The sequence below is a fragment of the Anabrus simplex genome, chromosome 2 (assembly GCF_040414725.1).
Source record: "Anabrus simplex isolate iqAnaSimp1 chromosome 2, ASM4041472v1, whole genome shotgun sequence".
In the NCBI taxonomy this organism is placed as follows: domain Eukaryota; kingdom Metazoa; phylum Arthropoda; class Insecta; order Orthoptera; family Tettigoniidae; genus Anabrus; species Anabrus simplex.
In genome coordinates this window covers 788,041,914-788,057,250 of record NC_090266.1, presented here as the reverse complement: position 1 = coordinate 788,057,250, position 15,337 = coordinate 788,041,914, and the positions used below count along the sequence as shown (strand labels likewise).

The following is a 15,337-nucleotide window of genomic DNA, read 5'->3' as shown; positions in this document are numbered from 1 at the left end:
AATACTTTTGAAGCAAGTAACATGACAGATTTACCCCTTGGACCAGCCAACCACACTAATAGCAGTCGCACTATCCTTGGTCTAATAATAACAAACAATTCAGGAAAAGTAATGCAACATGGACAAACATCAGCCCTGGGGCTATCTGGACATGACATAGGCCTAATCTACCTGTCCTACCAATTACAAAGTCTGCAATGAAGACAGAAAAATGTTATAATTCAGGGACCTCAGACCAATTGATGCATACAGATTAAAAGAAGATGCGCTTTGCGTGCTGTGGATGGAGATATATCATGTCAACAATGTAGAGGAAATGGTTTTAACATTTAATGACCTAGTAACTCAACTGTATGACCGACACACCCCTGTCCACGTTGTATATAATCTCTGTGAAAAAAAGTAAAATGGCGGCATGTGTGTGTAATTGTGTCTCATGTTAAGGAATCTGTAATTTAAGTGCAATAAACGTGTGCAGAATCATAGTTTAATATCAGTGCGTTCTTGTAATGTGTATTCAATTTTCCATACTGCAATAATTACTAACTCTCTTACATAATGGCGACCGTGACAGGATGGGAAAAATTGAAGAAAGAAAGATCGCATGTGAGACGCATGTTTACGCGGGCTATCGGCCAAGTGAAACAAAATCTACAGGAAAATATCGTAGATAAAGTGGAATTGGAGTCGTCGTTCAACATATTGGAAGATAAGGCAAATCGTCTCTTCAAACTGGATGAAGAAATCCGTGAATCTTGGTTATGTGAGAACAAAGCAGAAGAGGAAGCCTACCAGAAAGACTACGATGACGCAGAAGCCTACAGAGATGAGTATATTATCATCAAAACAAGGTATGAAAATGTTATTCAAGTTCATTCTGTAGCTGCAGACCAGGTCTACGAGATAAATAGTGCCATAGTACAGTCACCTAACAGAAATTTCCGTCTGCCGAAACTGGAGCTGACGAAATTCGACGGAAATGTAAAGAACTGGCTTGGATTTTGGGGTCAGTTTAATAAAATTGATGCCGACAAATCTTTAGACGACGATGATAAATTTCAGTATCTTTTGCACTCGATGGTACCAGGTTCGAAAGCTAGGGAGCTGGTGGAAAGTTTCCCTCCATCAGGCGCCAATTATCGTCATGCTATTGAACAGTTAAAATCTCGCTTTGCAAAGGATGAACTCCTTATTGAAATTTATGTACGTGAGCTTTTGTCCCTTGTTTTAAATCAAGCTACTAGGGGGGAAAGTATGGCACTGAGCACTTTACATGATAAACTGGAAACTCAGCTGCGAGCTTTGGAAACCTTAGGAGTTACCCGGGAGAAATTTGCTGCCATGTTATACCCTTTAGTGGAATCTTCATTGCCAGAAGATGTAATGTTAGCCTGGGAAAGAGCACGAAACAACAGGAGTGAAGCAGATGATCAGGATATTCTAGCTAGCCTACTGGCATTTTTGAGGTTAGAAGTTGAAAGTGAAGAACGCTTTGCGCTCGCTAGATCTGGTTTCAGCTTAAGTTTTGATGCTAAGAGTTCTGCGTCAAAGATAGATAAAGTACCCACTGCTGCATGTATTTTAGCGAGTGATAGTAAGTGTTCTACTAAGGATGCATGTCTATGGTGTGATAAATCATCTCATACTTCTGTAGAGTGTTTTAGTGCCAAGAAGTTAACGTTAGAGGCCAGGAAGAATTTGCTAAAGCAAAAGGCAAGATGTTACTTGTGTCTTAGAGCAGGGCACAATGCTAAGAAATGTAAATGTTTTGTGAAATGTTTGATCTGTGATAAGCGCCATGTTATAATAATGTGTCCACAGTTGTGTACGGAAGTAAGACAAGTGTCCAACAATACACCCAGGGATTCACAAACCAACGGAACAGACAGCTTGCTATCTCAGCAGGGAGGACAGACATTGCTACAGACACTTATCGTAACTATAGTCACTGGTAGGACGACACGCTTGGCAAGGGTTCTTCTAGATTCCGGCTCACAGAGATCATACATTGTGGATCATATACCCAGAGAACTCAATCTGAAGTGTTTAGGGGAAGAGACATTAAGTCATAACCTCTTTGGTGGAGACGAATTAAGGGAGCGGGAACATAAGGTCTACGATATCAAATTACGAAGTTTGGACCAGAAATTTGAGTGTTCAGTGACGGTATTAGATCAAAGTAAAATATGTAATTTTGTTCCTCGACTGAAAAATCAGAAAATATTTCCACAGTTGAAAGAGGCAAACATCACACTCACAGATCAAGGTCACAATGCACCCGACGTTGAAATCCTATTAGGAGCAGATATCCTCGGTAAACTTTGGACTGGCAATACCATGAAAATTGATGATGATATTATGGCAATTGAGACACGGTTAGGATGGACCATCATGGGATGCAGGAAGAATATAAAAGGTGGACAAGTGGTTGGGCTCACCAATGTGAATTTCAGTTTGCGGGATCTGTGGGAACTAGATGTCATAGGAATTCAAGACCAGGCAGAGCTGAAATCTAAGATGCGAAAAGAAGAAGAGATTTCAGAATTGTTGCAGCTATCTACAGCTGAAGACAACAGATATGAAGTCTGCTTGCCATGGAAGAAAGGACATCCTGAGTTAACAGATAATTGGACCACGGCTGAGAAAAGACTACTGTCGGTGACAAGACATCTTTCCAGAATTGATAAGCTTAATGAATATCATGAAGTTTTTGAAAATTGGTTGAAGGATGGCATCATTGAGATAGTTCCAGACGCAGAAGACAGCAGGTCAGGATACTTTCTCCCACATCATGCAGTGATCAAGGAATCTAGTGAGACAACAAAGATACGCCCAGTATTTGATGCCTCTTCTCGAGATACTCGAGGCAACTCGCTGAATTCGTGCTTGGAAACAGGACCAAATTTAATAGAATTGATTCCGAGTCTACTACTTCAGTTTAGAAAGAATGCAATTGGAGTTACTGCAGACATAGCAAAGCATTTCTACAGATCAGCGTGGCACGTGAGGATCGACAGTTTTTGAAATTTCTCTGGTGGAAAAGCTGTGACTCGCGGGAAGTGATAACATTAAGACATTGTAGGGTGGTATTCGGAGTTGCGCCAAGTCCTTTCTTGCTAAGTGCTACTCTGCGCCATCACTTGGAACAGGCACAAGAGGAAGTGAAGGAAACAGCTGAAAAACTGAAGAAATCGTTCTACGTTGATAATTGCGTTACAAGTGTTGATTCTGAGCAGGAGTTGAGAAAATTCATCAAAGAAGCAAAGGAACTGATGTCCACTGCCAAATTTGAGCTCCGAGGATGGACTAGCACACAACTTCATAAGGATGCGGAAAAGACTGGAAGCAGTACAGTATCATTGCTGGGACTACTATGGGAAACTAATGCGGATGAGATCTTCTGTGATGTCGATACTACAGGGCTCACCAGTAACCGAATTACAAAACGTATGCTGCTGTCCATCGCTCAGAAAGTCTTTGATCCTCTCGGTTTTGCTAGTCCAACGATGTTAGTGCCGAAATTACTCCTACAGGAAACATGGAGATTAAATACCACTTGGGATGAAGAATTGCCGACAGAGATATTGGGCAAATTTCTGGCATGGCTGAGAAATATGCATTGGCTTGGGAAATGTCGGGTAAAACGAAGATTAGCAGAGGACACGATCAAGCCAGAAACAGTTAGCCTACATGTTTTCAGTGATGCCAGTAAGAAAGCATACGCTGCTTGTGCTTTCTTGCGTACAGAGCATGATGGGAAGGCAACCGTGCGTCTCGCACAGGCCAAAGCAAGAGTGGCACCTTTAAAGGACTGGTCTATCCCTCGACTTGAACTGATAGCAGCCCTTATTGCGTCGAGGTTGTGCCGTGAAGTGAAGAAGAGCTTAGGAATAGAAGGATGCAAGACATATTGCTGGAGTGATTCGTCGGTCGTCCTTGCATGGATAAGGAGAGAAGATGATTGGAATGTCTTTGTCAGTAATAGATGCAGAGAGATCAGACAAAACACTTCTCCAGATGAATGGTATTACATTCCTGGTGCTCTCAACCCGGCCAACTTGCCTTCCAGGGGGTGCGATGCAAAGGTTTTGTTCCTCAACCGATGGTGGGAAGGTCCTGCATGGCTTCAGGAAGAGAAAGGACAGTGGCCACAATTAGAGATACTTGCTCCAGAACAAGATGTGAATAAAGAAAGAAAGAAGACGACTTTGTGCACTGTTTCCAGCGGCAACTCAAGATTCAGTGATGATCTCCATTATTTTTCCAGTTATGTGAAGATTCTAAGAATGATTGCTTGGATACTGAGATTTCGACATAATTGTGCCAGTTCGAGCAAGAGGACAGGAGAACTTCACTATGAAGAAGTAGAGAAAGCTGAAATAACGTTGTTACAATGCATCCAGTTAGAGCACTTCAGAGATGATGAATCCAAAATCCCGAAGGCACTCCAGACATTCAAAGACCAACATGGGCTGATTAGAGTCAGAACAAGATTATTGCTTAGCGATGAACCAGACGAATTCAAGCACCCAATACTCCTACCACAGGAAGACATCATAATCCATCGAATGGTATTTGAGAAACACTGTCAAATGCAGCATGCTGGATGCCAGATAATGATCGCCAACATCAGGGAAAGGTTCTGGATTATTGGCATCAAGAGATTAGTACGGAACATAGTGAGGAAATGTGTAATTTGTAGACGATATCAAAGCAAACCAGTGGAACCCCCTTCTGCACCATTACCGAAAGACCGTGTTAAATGTGCAGCGGCATTTGAAGTGACTGGCATTGATATGGCAGGTCCCTTATACCTGAGTTCGGGAGATAAGGTATGGATTGTACTATTCACGTGCGCTGTCTACCGAGCAGTGCACCTTGAGCTTGCCAAGTCCCTATCCACAGAATGCTTCATGATGGCCTTGAGAAGATTTATTGCCAGACGAGGAAGAGTACAGGTCATATACACTGACAACGGCACCAACTTTGTAGGTGCGAGCAGCAGCCTGAAACAACTGAATTGGCAGGAAATAATTGCTATGTCCTGCATACAGAAAATCAAGTGGATCTTCAACCCTCCGGCCGCACCATGGTGGGGGGGATGGTGGGAGAGATTAATCCGCATGGTAAAAGAACTCCTGCGAAGAATCCTAGGCAGAAAGGTTGTAAGTTTTGAAGAGTTGGAAACCATACTGTGTGACTGTGAAGCCACATTAAACTCTAGACCATTGACCTTCATAGAAGGCACGGCAGAGACACTGAACCCATTGACTCCAGCTATGTTTGTGCAAGGTCTACCAAGAAATGATGTCGTAGACTTGGATGAAATGGATGCCCGCAGCCTGAACAGAAGGCTGAGATATCTTCAGAAGCTCCGAGATGACTTCCGTCAGTGTTTCCGCAATGAATATTTGGCCATGCTGGTCCATCAGAGGGTGCAGAAGCCGGGAACTCTACAGGTGGGAGAGATTGTGCTGATCGAGTCAGATGGGGTGAAGAAATTTCAACTGGCCCCTCGGTCTGGTGTTAGAAACCTACCCAGGAGCAGATGGCAACGTAAGAGTGGCAAGAGTAAGGACTGCTCATGGTGAAAGGATTAGGCCACTTCAGCGGCTTTATCCTTTGGAGGTGTGTGCAACAATGAAGCCACTGCTTGTGGAACCTGATTCTTCATTGAACGTCAAGCCAAAAGATTCCGAGGTGTCTGAGGTTGGAGGGAAGATATGTACAACTACAAGATCGGGGCGTTGTGTGAAAATACCTGACAGACTGAACTTGTGAGGAAACTGGAAAAGGTTGCAATTTTGTGTTACTTTTAAAATTGCAAGGTGGGAGGATGTATATAATCTCTGTGAAAAAAAGTAAAATGGCGACATGTGTGTGTAATTGTGTCTCATGTTAAGGAATCTGTAATTTAAGTGCAATAAACGTGTGCAGAATCATAGTTTAATATCAGTGCGTTCTTACATTGTGGATCACATACCCAGAGAACTCAATCTGAAGTGTTTAGGGGAAGAGACATTAAGTCATAACCTCTTTGGTGGAGGCGAATTAAGGGAGCGGGAACATAAGGTCTACGATATCTTCAGAAGCTCCGAGATGACTTCCGTCAGCGTTTCCGCAATGAATATTTGGCCATGCTGGTCCATCAGAGGGTGCAGAAGCCGGGAACTCTACAGGTGGGAGAGATTGTGCTGATCGAGTCAGATGGGGTGAAGAAATTCAACTGGCCCTCGGTCTGGTGTTAGAAACCTACCCAGGAGCAGATGGCAACGTAAGACTGGCAAGAGTAAGGACTGCTCATGGTGAAAGGATTAGGCCACTTCAGCGGCTTTATCCTTTGGAGGTGTGTGCAACAATGAAGCCACTGCTTGTGGAACCTGATTCTTCGTTGAACGTCCAGCCAAAAGATTCCGAGGTGTCTGAGGTTGGAGGGAAGATATGTACAACTACAAGATCGGGGCGTTGTGTGAAAATACCTGACAGACTGAACTTGTGAGGAAACTGGAAAAGGTTGCAATTTTGTGTTACTTTTAAAATTGCAAGGTGGGAGGATGTATATAATCTCTGTGAAAAAAAGTAAAATGGCGGCATGTGTGTGTAATTGTGTCTCATGTTAAGGAATCTGTAATTTAAGTGCAATAAACGTGTGCAGAATCATAGTTTAATATCAGTGCGTTCTTACATTGTGGATCACATACCCAGAGAACTCAATCTGAAGTGTTTAGGGGAAGAGACATTAAGTCATAACCTCTTTGGTGGAGGCGAATTAAGGGAGCGGGAACATAAGGTCTACGATATCTTCAGAAGCTCCGAGATGACTTCCGTCAGCGTTTCCGCAATGAATATTTGGCCATGCTGGTCCATCAGAGGGTGCAGAAGCCGGGAACTCTACAGGTGGGAGAGATTGTGCTGATCGAGTCAGATGGGGTGAAGAAATTCAACTGGCCCCTCGGTCTGGTGTTAGAAACCTACCCAGGAGCAGATGGCAATGTAAGAGTGGCAAGAGTAAGGACTGCTCATGGTGAAAGGATTAGGCCACTTCAGCGGCTTTATCCTTTGGAGGTGTGTGCAACAATGAAGCCACTGCTTGTGGAACCTGATTCTTCGTTGAACGTCCAGCCAAAAGATTCCGAGGTGTCTGAGGTTGGAGGGAAGATATGTACAACTACAAGATCGGGGCGTTGTGTGAAAATACCTGACAGACTGAACTTGTGAGGAAACTGGAAAAGGTTGCAATTTTGTGTTACTTTTAAAATTGCAAGGTGGGAGGATGTATATAATCTCTGTGAAAAAAAGTAAAATGGCGACATGTGTGTGTAATTGTGTCTCATGTTAAGGAATCTGTAATTTAAGTGCAATAAACGTGTGCAGAATCATAGTTTAATATCAGTGCGTTCTTGTAATGTGTATTCAATTTTCCATACTGCAATAATTACTAACTCTCTTACACACGTGTTCCAGTTATCAGTTATCAGTGTTCCAGAGCTCTGAAACTGTGGATAGATGGTAAAATTCATAACCTAATGGCTAAACAAGATGCTGCTCATAGATGACACAATCACACTCACTACCCAATAAATACTATGTAATGAAAGACCTCTAAAATTCCAAGGACTAGACTATGTTATGCACGTAACTTGATTAAACCTGACATATGATCTGCGACATTATGGAAATTTATGAAATATATATATCATGAATAACCAGAAATCTAACAAAGAACTAATTGTTAGTGTAGATGAACTGAATGACCATTTCATCTCGCCAGTGAGAATTAATCCGGTTATGAAAGAGAAAATAATTTATTTATATGACTATGCCTGTTGACGGATTCCGGTTTTTAGAGGTAGACAATCAAATTATCATCCCTATAGATACACCTATCTGAACATTAGTAAATGCTGCCACACAGGGATAAATTTTACTTCAGCCATGTCACACCACAAGAAGTGAGTGACTCAATAAAATACATCAAGACCAGGGTTAGGGATGTAGATAATATAGGCTGTGAAATGCTAAGGAAAATTCCCCATCATGTCATTTATTCATTGGTGAATATCATTAATTACTCACTTATCCAGAAATATGGAAAATGGCCATAGTTCGCCTGCTTTTGCAAATAAGACTGGAAGAGGTCATCGGTGAATATCGGTTGATTAGCATCTTAAATGTACTGTCAAAAGCTTCAAAACTCATAGTTTATGAGCAGATTACCAACTAGAATACCCAACACAATCTATTCAATATCCACTAGTCCGGCAACAGACCAAGATACAGTACATGCAGAACAATAACACAGGTGAATGATAACATAAGGCAAGCTATGGAAAACAAACAACTGATGATTCCGGCATTACTGGACTTCAGTTAAGCTTTCATCACTGTTGACAGAGACATACTTTGATTAAAAATTAAAGAGTTTAAATTTCTCCACGAGTGCACTCCAGAGGTTCAGTTCTTATCTCACCGGCCCCTGGAAGTATGTACTTAATAATTACAATAAACATTCAAATTGGCATACGGTTGACCTGGGTGTACAACAAGAAACTGTACTGGCCCCTACTGAAGAAAATCCACAGCCTGTTTCCAGTCATTTGACCGGGTTAGGAATGAAATGAATGAGGGCCCCATCCAGTGGTGAAGATAGGCTGCCGAAGCCTGTTGCACTCCTCTGGGGCAATGGTTAATGACTGACAGATGAAATGAAATGAAATGATACTATAGAGTGTTGCTGGAATGAAAGATGACAGGGGAAAACCGGTGTACCCAGAGAGAAACCTGTCCCGCTTCTGCTTTGCCCAGCACAAATCTTACATGAAGTGACCAGGATTTGAACGACGGAACACAGCGGTGGGAGGCCGGCTCAGTTCTGCCTGAGTCACGGAGGCTTTACTGTACTGGCTCCCCTATTTTTCTCATTGTATATAAATGGCATATCTTTGAGATAAAAACACTGTAAATATCACCTACACACAGATGACTTACAGATATATGAGGGTCGAGTCATAAGTCATGGCAACTATTTTTTTTTTCTCTTGAGCAGGAGACAACTCAAAAAATCTAAGATATGCATTTGGAAATATAGGGCACGTACTTATGCATAGTGCCTGAAGACAAATTCTAACTTCAGGAGATTCTCGTAGGAAAGTGACAGAACACAGGGCACTGGTAAACATTATTTTATTATGGTATAGATAGCAAGTACACAAGACTAAGTACAAAGGACAGGTCTCCACTGATTACAGACCTTCGAAATAATCACCCAAGGTTTCCACTGTGCGTTGCCAGCAGTGGGGCAGGCGCTGAATACCATTCACTGCATGTGCATCGCTAACGTGTGACACCTCTTTCCGAAATGCTGTTATGATGTCCTCTTTGTTAGCAAACCGTTGTCCGCGTAATGGCTTCTTGACTTTGGAGATTAGATCATAGTCACATGGGCTCAGATCGTTGCTCCTGCTTGTTGACTTCCATTTTGTGATTCTTTCACTCACACACTGAACTTGGGGGCATGCTTAGACCCACACTGTTGTTTACATACACCATCTAGTGGCATCATACGCAAGTACATACCGTACGTTTCCAAATGCATATCTTAGATTTTCCGTGATGTCTCCTGTTCGCGAGAAAAAAAATAGTTGCCATGACTTATGACTCGACCTACGTATATACATAGTAAGCCCAAAAACCTACACTCAGAAACACTTCATGTGAATGAAGACTTGATGATCATAGACATATGGGCCAAAAATCATGGACTGAAATTAAATCTATCAAAATCCTAGGCAATATTGGTTATGCAAAATTAGTTTGCAAACTGAATCAAACAGCATTACCACAGGTGTCCATACATGGCACTCTCATACATTAAAACTGAAACTTGGGAATCTTGGTGTAATATTTGATGAATAGCTGTGGTCTGCCCACAATATAGCTCTGTGTAGAAAAATATATGTAACGCTATATTGACTCAGTAAATTTCAATTTACTTTCCCTTTTAAACTAAAGAAAATTCATGTTTAGTCACTTACATTACTTTTTGTTTATTGCAAGATAGTTTACAACAACCTACGAGTAGCATGGGGAAGTAATTTACAATGTGCTCAGAATGCTTGTTTGAGTTTTATCCACGGGCTTCATTTGTCACACCGTCATACACACGGCTTGGGTAGATTTGCTTGTAAGAGTGCTGCATGCTCCATACTCTTTGCTTTTTTGCATAATATTCTTAAAACTTTTCAACCAGCCTATCTCTGCAATTGCATTAAACTCTGCTCCACAGACCATAATAAAAATACCCAATCATGCAACGTGTGTTTATCCTTTCCTGTACACAGAAAAATAATCTACAGTAATGGTTACTGCAGCCCAATAGTGGAATCTCCTACCAGTGGACGTCAGAAGAATGTCTAGCAAAAATTCAGCTTTTAAACATGCCCGTGTCAAAATACTAGGAAAACTTGAAGGAATCATCTAGTTGTGACATCAAAACACCTTCTACTTTCTCTTCATCATTATGTCCTTCTTCATTTCACACAGATCATTTTGTTCCTCTTCTTACTATTCCTGCTCTTCACCTCTAAATTGAAGGTGATATTTTGCTATCTTCTTGAAATTTGAATTTTTTGACATGTTCTTTAAAATAGTATGTGCGGTACTCTCGGATACTTACTTCGACTAAAATTTAATGTTTAATTTAATTAATTTAATTGAAAAAATAAAAGAAAAGCATGCAATGTGTGTTTTATATACTGTGTATGATATGATTGTATCTTAATATCACTAGGTTTGATTAGTTTATTCATTTTATGATTATTATTAGCATATTTATTTTCCTCATCTTATTGTTATAATTATTATTTTCATCATTTAAAAGTTGCTGTTGTTATTAAGAGTGTTCTAGGTTAAGACTGGTTTAGTGTAAGTAAGGGAGTACACCCCTAATTTTGCCAGGATAAATAAAACATCTCATCTTATGGCCTCATCAACAATTTCAGTTTAGTACACCCATGTTTTACTTTTTCTGCTACGTCTTCCATTATGAAAAGATATATTCTTCAATCCTGGTGTTCATTATATGCAGTGATAAGAATTAACAAAGAATGATAATGACTTCATTAATTGACTATTGTAGTAAACAAGTTCCTTCACTGGAACACTTTCAATCAATCTTCAAGCGCTACAATAAAGTGCTGTAACTCGTTTACCATAATCTGTATTGAAATCATTATCATTCTTTGTGAACAGTTATTGCAGTTTTGTGTCTGAGCTACAAAATATGATTGCTTTCACCCAGAAGTGAGTCTCAGAAGTACAAAGTGCTGAGTGTTGAGCTGCACGTCAACATCCCATCGTCTGAGAATAGTGCATCCAGTCCCATGGCTACAAGTAGCCATAGTTCCAGCCCTAGTCCTGTACGATCAGTTTCAGGTATGTGTGGGTTCAGTTTAGTATTACTTAATGTATTATTTTCCAAACTATGCAGCACTGAGGCCAAAAGAAACACAGTATTACTTTGGTTTCTGTTTTCAGTTAACCCTGCACAGGTCACACATTAGAATGTTACGTTAGAGGATGCATGGCGTCTGACAGACTCCATTCATTTTAATTGTTTTTCTTGCATATTATTTTCTCTGGAGGTTTAAAATCATTGTTTTACATGTTATAAAAATTTTATTTAATACAAAGAGGATATAGAATTGGTATAGATATATATATTACAAGGTTGTAAGAAATAATTCAATAAACTTAAACTTAAAATAAACTTAAATTATCAGCTGTAAATAAACAGGAATATTTAATTCAATGCAAAATAAAGTGAATTTAAGATATAAGATTTAATATAAGCATACTTTCAACAGAAACATATACACATATGCACACAGCGGAGGACACTCATTGCACAACAGGTTAGCAGTCAGGACAAATTTGTTGAGCGTGCTGCAAGCAAAGGTGATTACTGCTTTCTCTGCATTTATACTGGGTTCACCTGTTTTTCGACTGGCTTCACTTGTGACACCTTTGCCTCTTGGAACCAGAACTTGCTTCTGTATGTGCTGTTTCTCAATGGAGTTCCTGGAAAAGACCTTGAATGTCATATATTAGTTCCTTTGGTAAGATTGTACACATTGCATGAACATGAAGGAAATCCTCAGACATTTCTCGCGCCAGTACTTTTAGAAATTGACATCGTAGTTTTATACCAGCCTCATTGTTGCTGCAATGAGTAATCTGAGCACTTACCCCGGCCACATTCAGCAGGCTGTAAAAAAAAAAAAAAAAACCATGGGCCACCTGTTTGTTTTCCTCACCACATCGTAACTACTACTCAGTTAGTCAACTGTGTCAACACCAGACTTCATTGCATTATAAAATGTTAATATATCAGGTTTTTTCTTCTCTCTTGTGGAAGTATCACTATTGACATCATGATGCATCGTAGAAATTAGCTAAACATTCTTTCTCCTTCTTGGGATGAAGGAAACTATGGTGCACTTGTCCTGAAAACCAAATTTACTGGAATGTGTCTCTCGAGACTTTGTTTCTCTGAAGCAACTAGGGATTTCCCTCATGTTCTTCCTGTTTGTTCCTACAAGTGTGAAATTACTTCAAAATAAGTCATTCATGAGCTCTGCACTCATGAACCAGTTGTCAGTTGTCATGCTCTACCCTGTCCTGGAAATGACAGAGCTGAGCCATTTCACTACATCTTATGGCTTATTGCTGATATCAAAAGGACCAGCAGTCTGTTTACCAACGTACACATCATGATTAGCAGTGTAACATATTCTAGCATCTACCAGTGATATTTTAATACCGGTACCATATTTGCTTGGTTTGCTCATTATAAATTGTCTGAGGTGACATTTGCCCCTAAAGCCTTCTAATTTCTCATCAGTTGTGAAATACTCTCCGACATAATATGACCTTTGGCAGTTCGTAACAAACAAAGTAAAAACTTCTTGGATTGTGGCTAAGTTGTCAACTTGTTTTCTGATCTGTCTGATTCTCAAAGACTCCATGCGACCTGTCCAGGGTTAATGATACGTATAATAAAGCAGATGATGTAAAAGTTGGAGTGAAATACAGTTATGTTCTATTTAAACTACCGTTTGTCTCATTGGAATGATCCAGTAACAAGTGTTCTGCAGGAAAATGAGCTGTGGTTCCTTTTTAGTGTTGGATTTTAATTTTATTAATTCTTCCAGGGGAAGATAATAAAAGAGATTAAACTTTTAATGTTTTCTAGTCAATAACAACCTTTGTTTGAATGTACTGAAACCAATTTTGCCTTCCTTCCCTGATAAACATAGTGAATGTCACATCTTTAAAGAAACTTTAAGTATTTTAGTTTAACCAACTGTCAAGTGATTTAAAGAAAAGCTTTTTATAACAGATACTTGCAATTTGTGACTTTTTCTAACTTTATAGCAATCAAATAATGAGCTGTCTTCTCTTTTCTCTTTCCTTACCTTTATTAAACTCCTCTTTAGACCTCAGTGTACTTGTTACAGCTGTACATTTTTATTGTTTACAATATTTTCACTCTCAGCATTAGTCTTTGAACAGCAAGAATTTGTGATTCTGATGTTAAGTCTGGTTCATTAGCATTCAAAATATGTATATTTGTTTTGAAAAGGGGAGATATTTCACTCCATGTTAGCTCTCAATTTATTAAATGAACAATTCATTGAACTTAGGTAAATTTGGATTTAGTTATAGATTACCAAATTATTCTTTACATATTAGCCTTCCAGAAATTGAATGCAACTTGATGTTTCATAATAGAGAAAAGTCATTAAACTGGTCAATTATCACAATTAGTTACACGTACACCTCTCTTGCTCAAGGTAGGTCTAATTCCAACACAGTCACTTTGGAAAAGTAGATTTACTGGCATATTAAGAATCCCCTTTTCAATGACTTCCGACATTCCTTAGACTAATTTTAGCTGAAGGTACTTCATGCACAGAATTTTAAAAATAGCAAACAAATTTGCACTTCTTGTGATTGTTGATATCATTATCATAGCCATAAAGCATTTAGTTCTACATGGAATCTGAGCTAGAAGGATATGAATTTTCACTTCAAAAATTCCACAAGAATTTGTGAGGATTCAAACCACGACTGTCTGTATAAAACTACAAGCTTGCTCTGAAAACTTTGTTTAGTCTTAGATTTTGATTTTGCAATGAAAACTGACCACGTCTGGAGTAGAGCAGCTTTCGGCACAATGCAGGGACATTTCATTTTAATCCATTCATGATACTAGAGGTTTATGTTTTCTTATGCTGCTATGCATAATGCAGATTCTCTCCATTATTTTTGCAGGTGCCATTGATTCAAGTAATACTTTATCTAACTCTGTCACTGTTCCCCAATCACATCAGCGCCTTGTAAAACGACCGTCAGTAGACAGTGGAATACATTTAGCTTCAGTACAATCATCAGACAGCCTTCCAACTCTACGTTCTCGCAGCAGTAAAATGCAGAGTGGGCGTGAAACGCCTAAACTCTCCAGGTAAGTTGGTATTTTCTTTATTTCATTTCTTGAAATTTATATTCTAAATTTGTATTTTAAATTTGTATTTTAAACTGTGAACCTTGACTGGCAGAAATGTACTTTTACTCAGTTATTTAAGAAAAATGAAAGTAGAGAAACATTTTTTAAACCTGGTCTTGTAATTCCTCCAATGAGATCTCAGGTTTTATGTCTTTCAACAACTTCTAGGATCATTTTAAAGTTAAGGTACCCGCTGTACCCTTTCTGATACAAAAAGTGTTTGGCTGAATTTTTCTGTCCCTGAATATGACCAAAAGAAAGGAGCAGATTATTATAAAGATTTCTTGGCTAGTTAACACACGGAGATTTATCTACACTTTTCCAATGATTTTATAGGATAATATTCACTACATATTGGTGGCTTAGGACAAGAATAACGTATCTCTAGTAACATTACTTTCCAGGAGGCAAGAAAATCTGAGAAGTTTGGTTTGGTTTTGTGTATAATTGATTATATATTTGGATTTGAATGTCACTGACAGTCTTGTATATCAACAACATATTCTTAATGAACATAATGTACTCACGTGCAGTGTTATATTTATCGTATATCTTTTTTTTTTTTAATAGTAAGATGTCAGGGTGAATTACTCTATAGTAGAGGTATCAAAGTGGTGGGTGAGGGGAGAGGGGGTGGTGCATGGAGAGTAATCTAGTGGGGCACATCTAAGGCCAGAAATTCATATGATGATGCAAACTTCATCTCATTTTTGAACAATTATTGCTATCCTCAGATTCTCAGTACAGTAAGACAGGCAAGATGCTCTCTAC

The 15,337-nt window shown here is 39.4% G+C and overlaps 1 protein-coding gene across 1 annotated transcript in view; it reads left to right on the top strand.

Moving 5' to 3' along the window:
- The window catches only part of Camta (Calmodulin-binding transcription activator), a 705,348-nt gene that overhangs the window by 427,496 nt on the left and 262,515 nt on the right, over positions 1-15,337 (top strand). The window contains exons 18-19 of the mRNA XM_068226037.1: positions 11,300-11,433; positions 14,335-14,524. Of these exons, the coding sequence (XP_068082138.1) occupies positions 11,300-11,433; positions 14,335-14,524 (324 nt within the window). The remainder of the gene's footprint in view (positions 1-11,299; positions 11,434-14,334; positions 14,525-15,337) is intronic.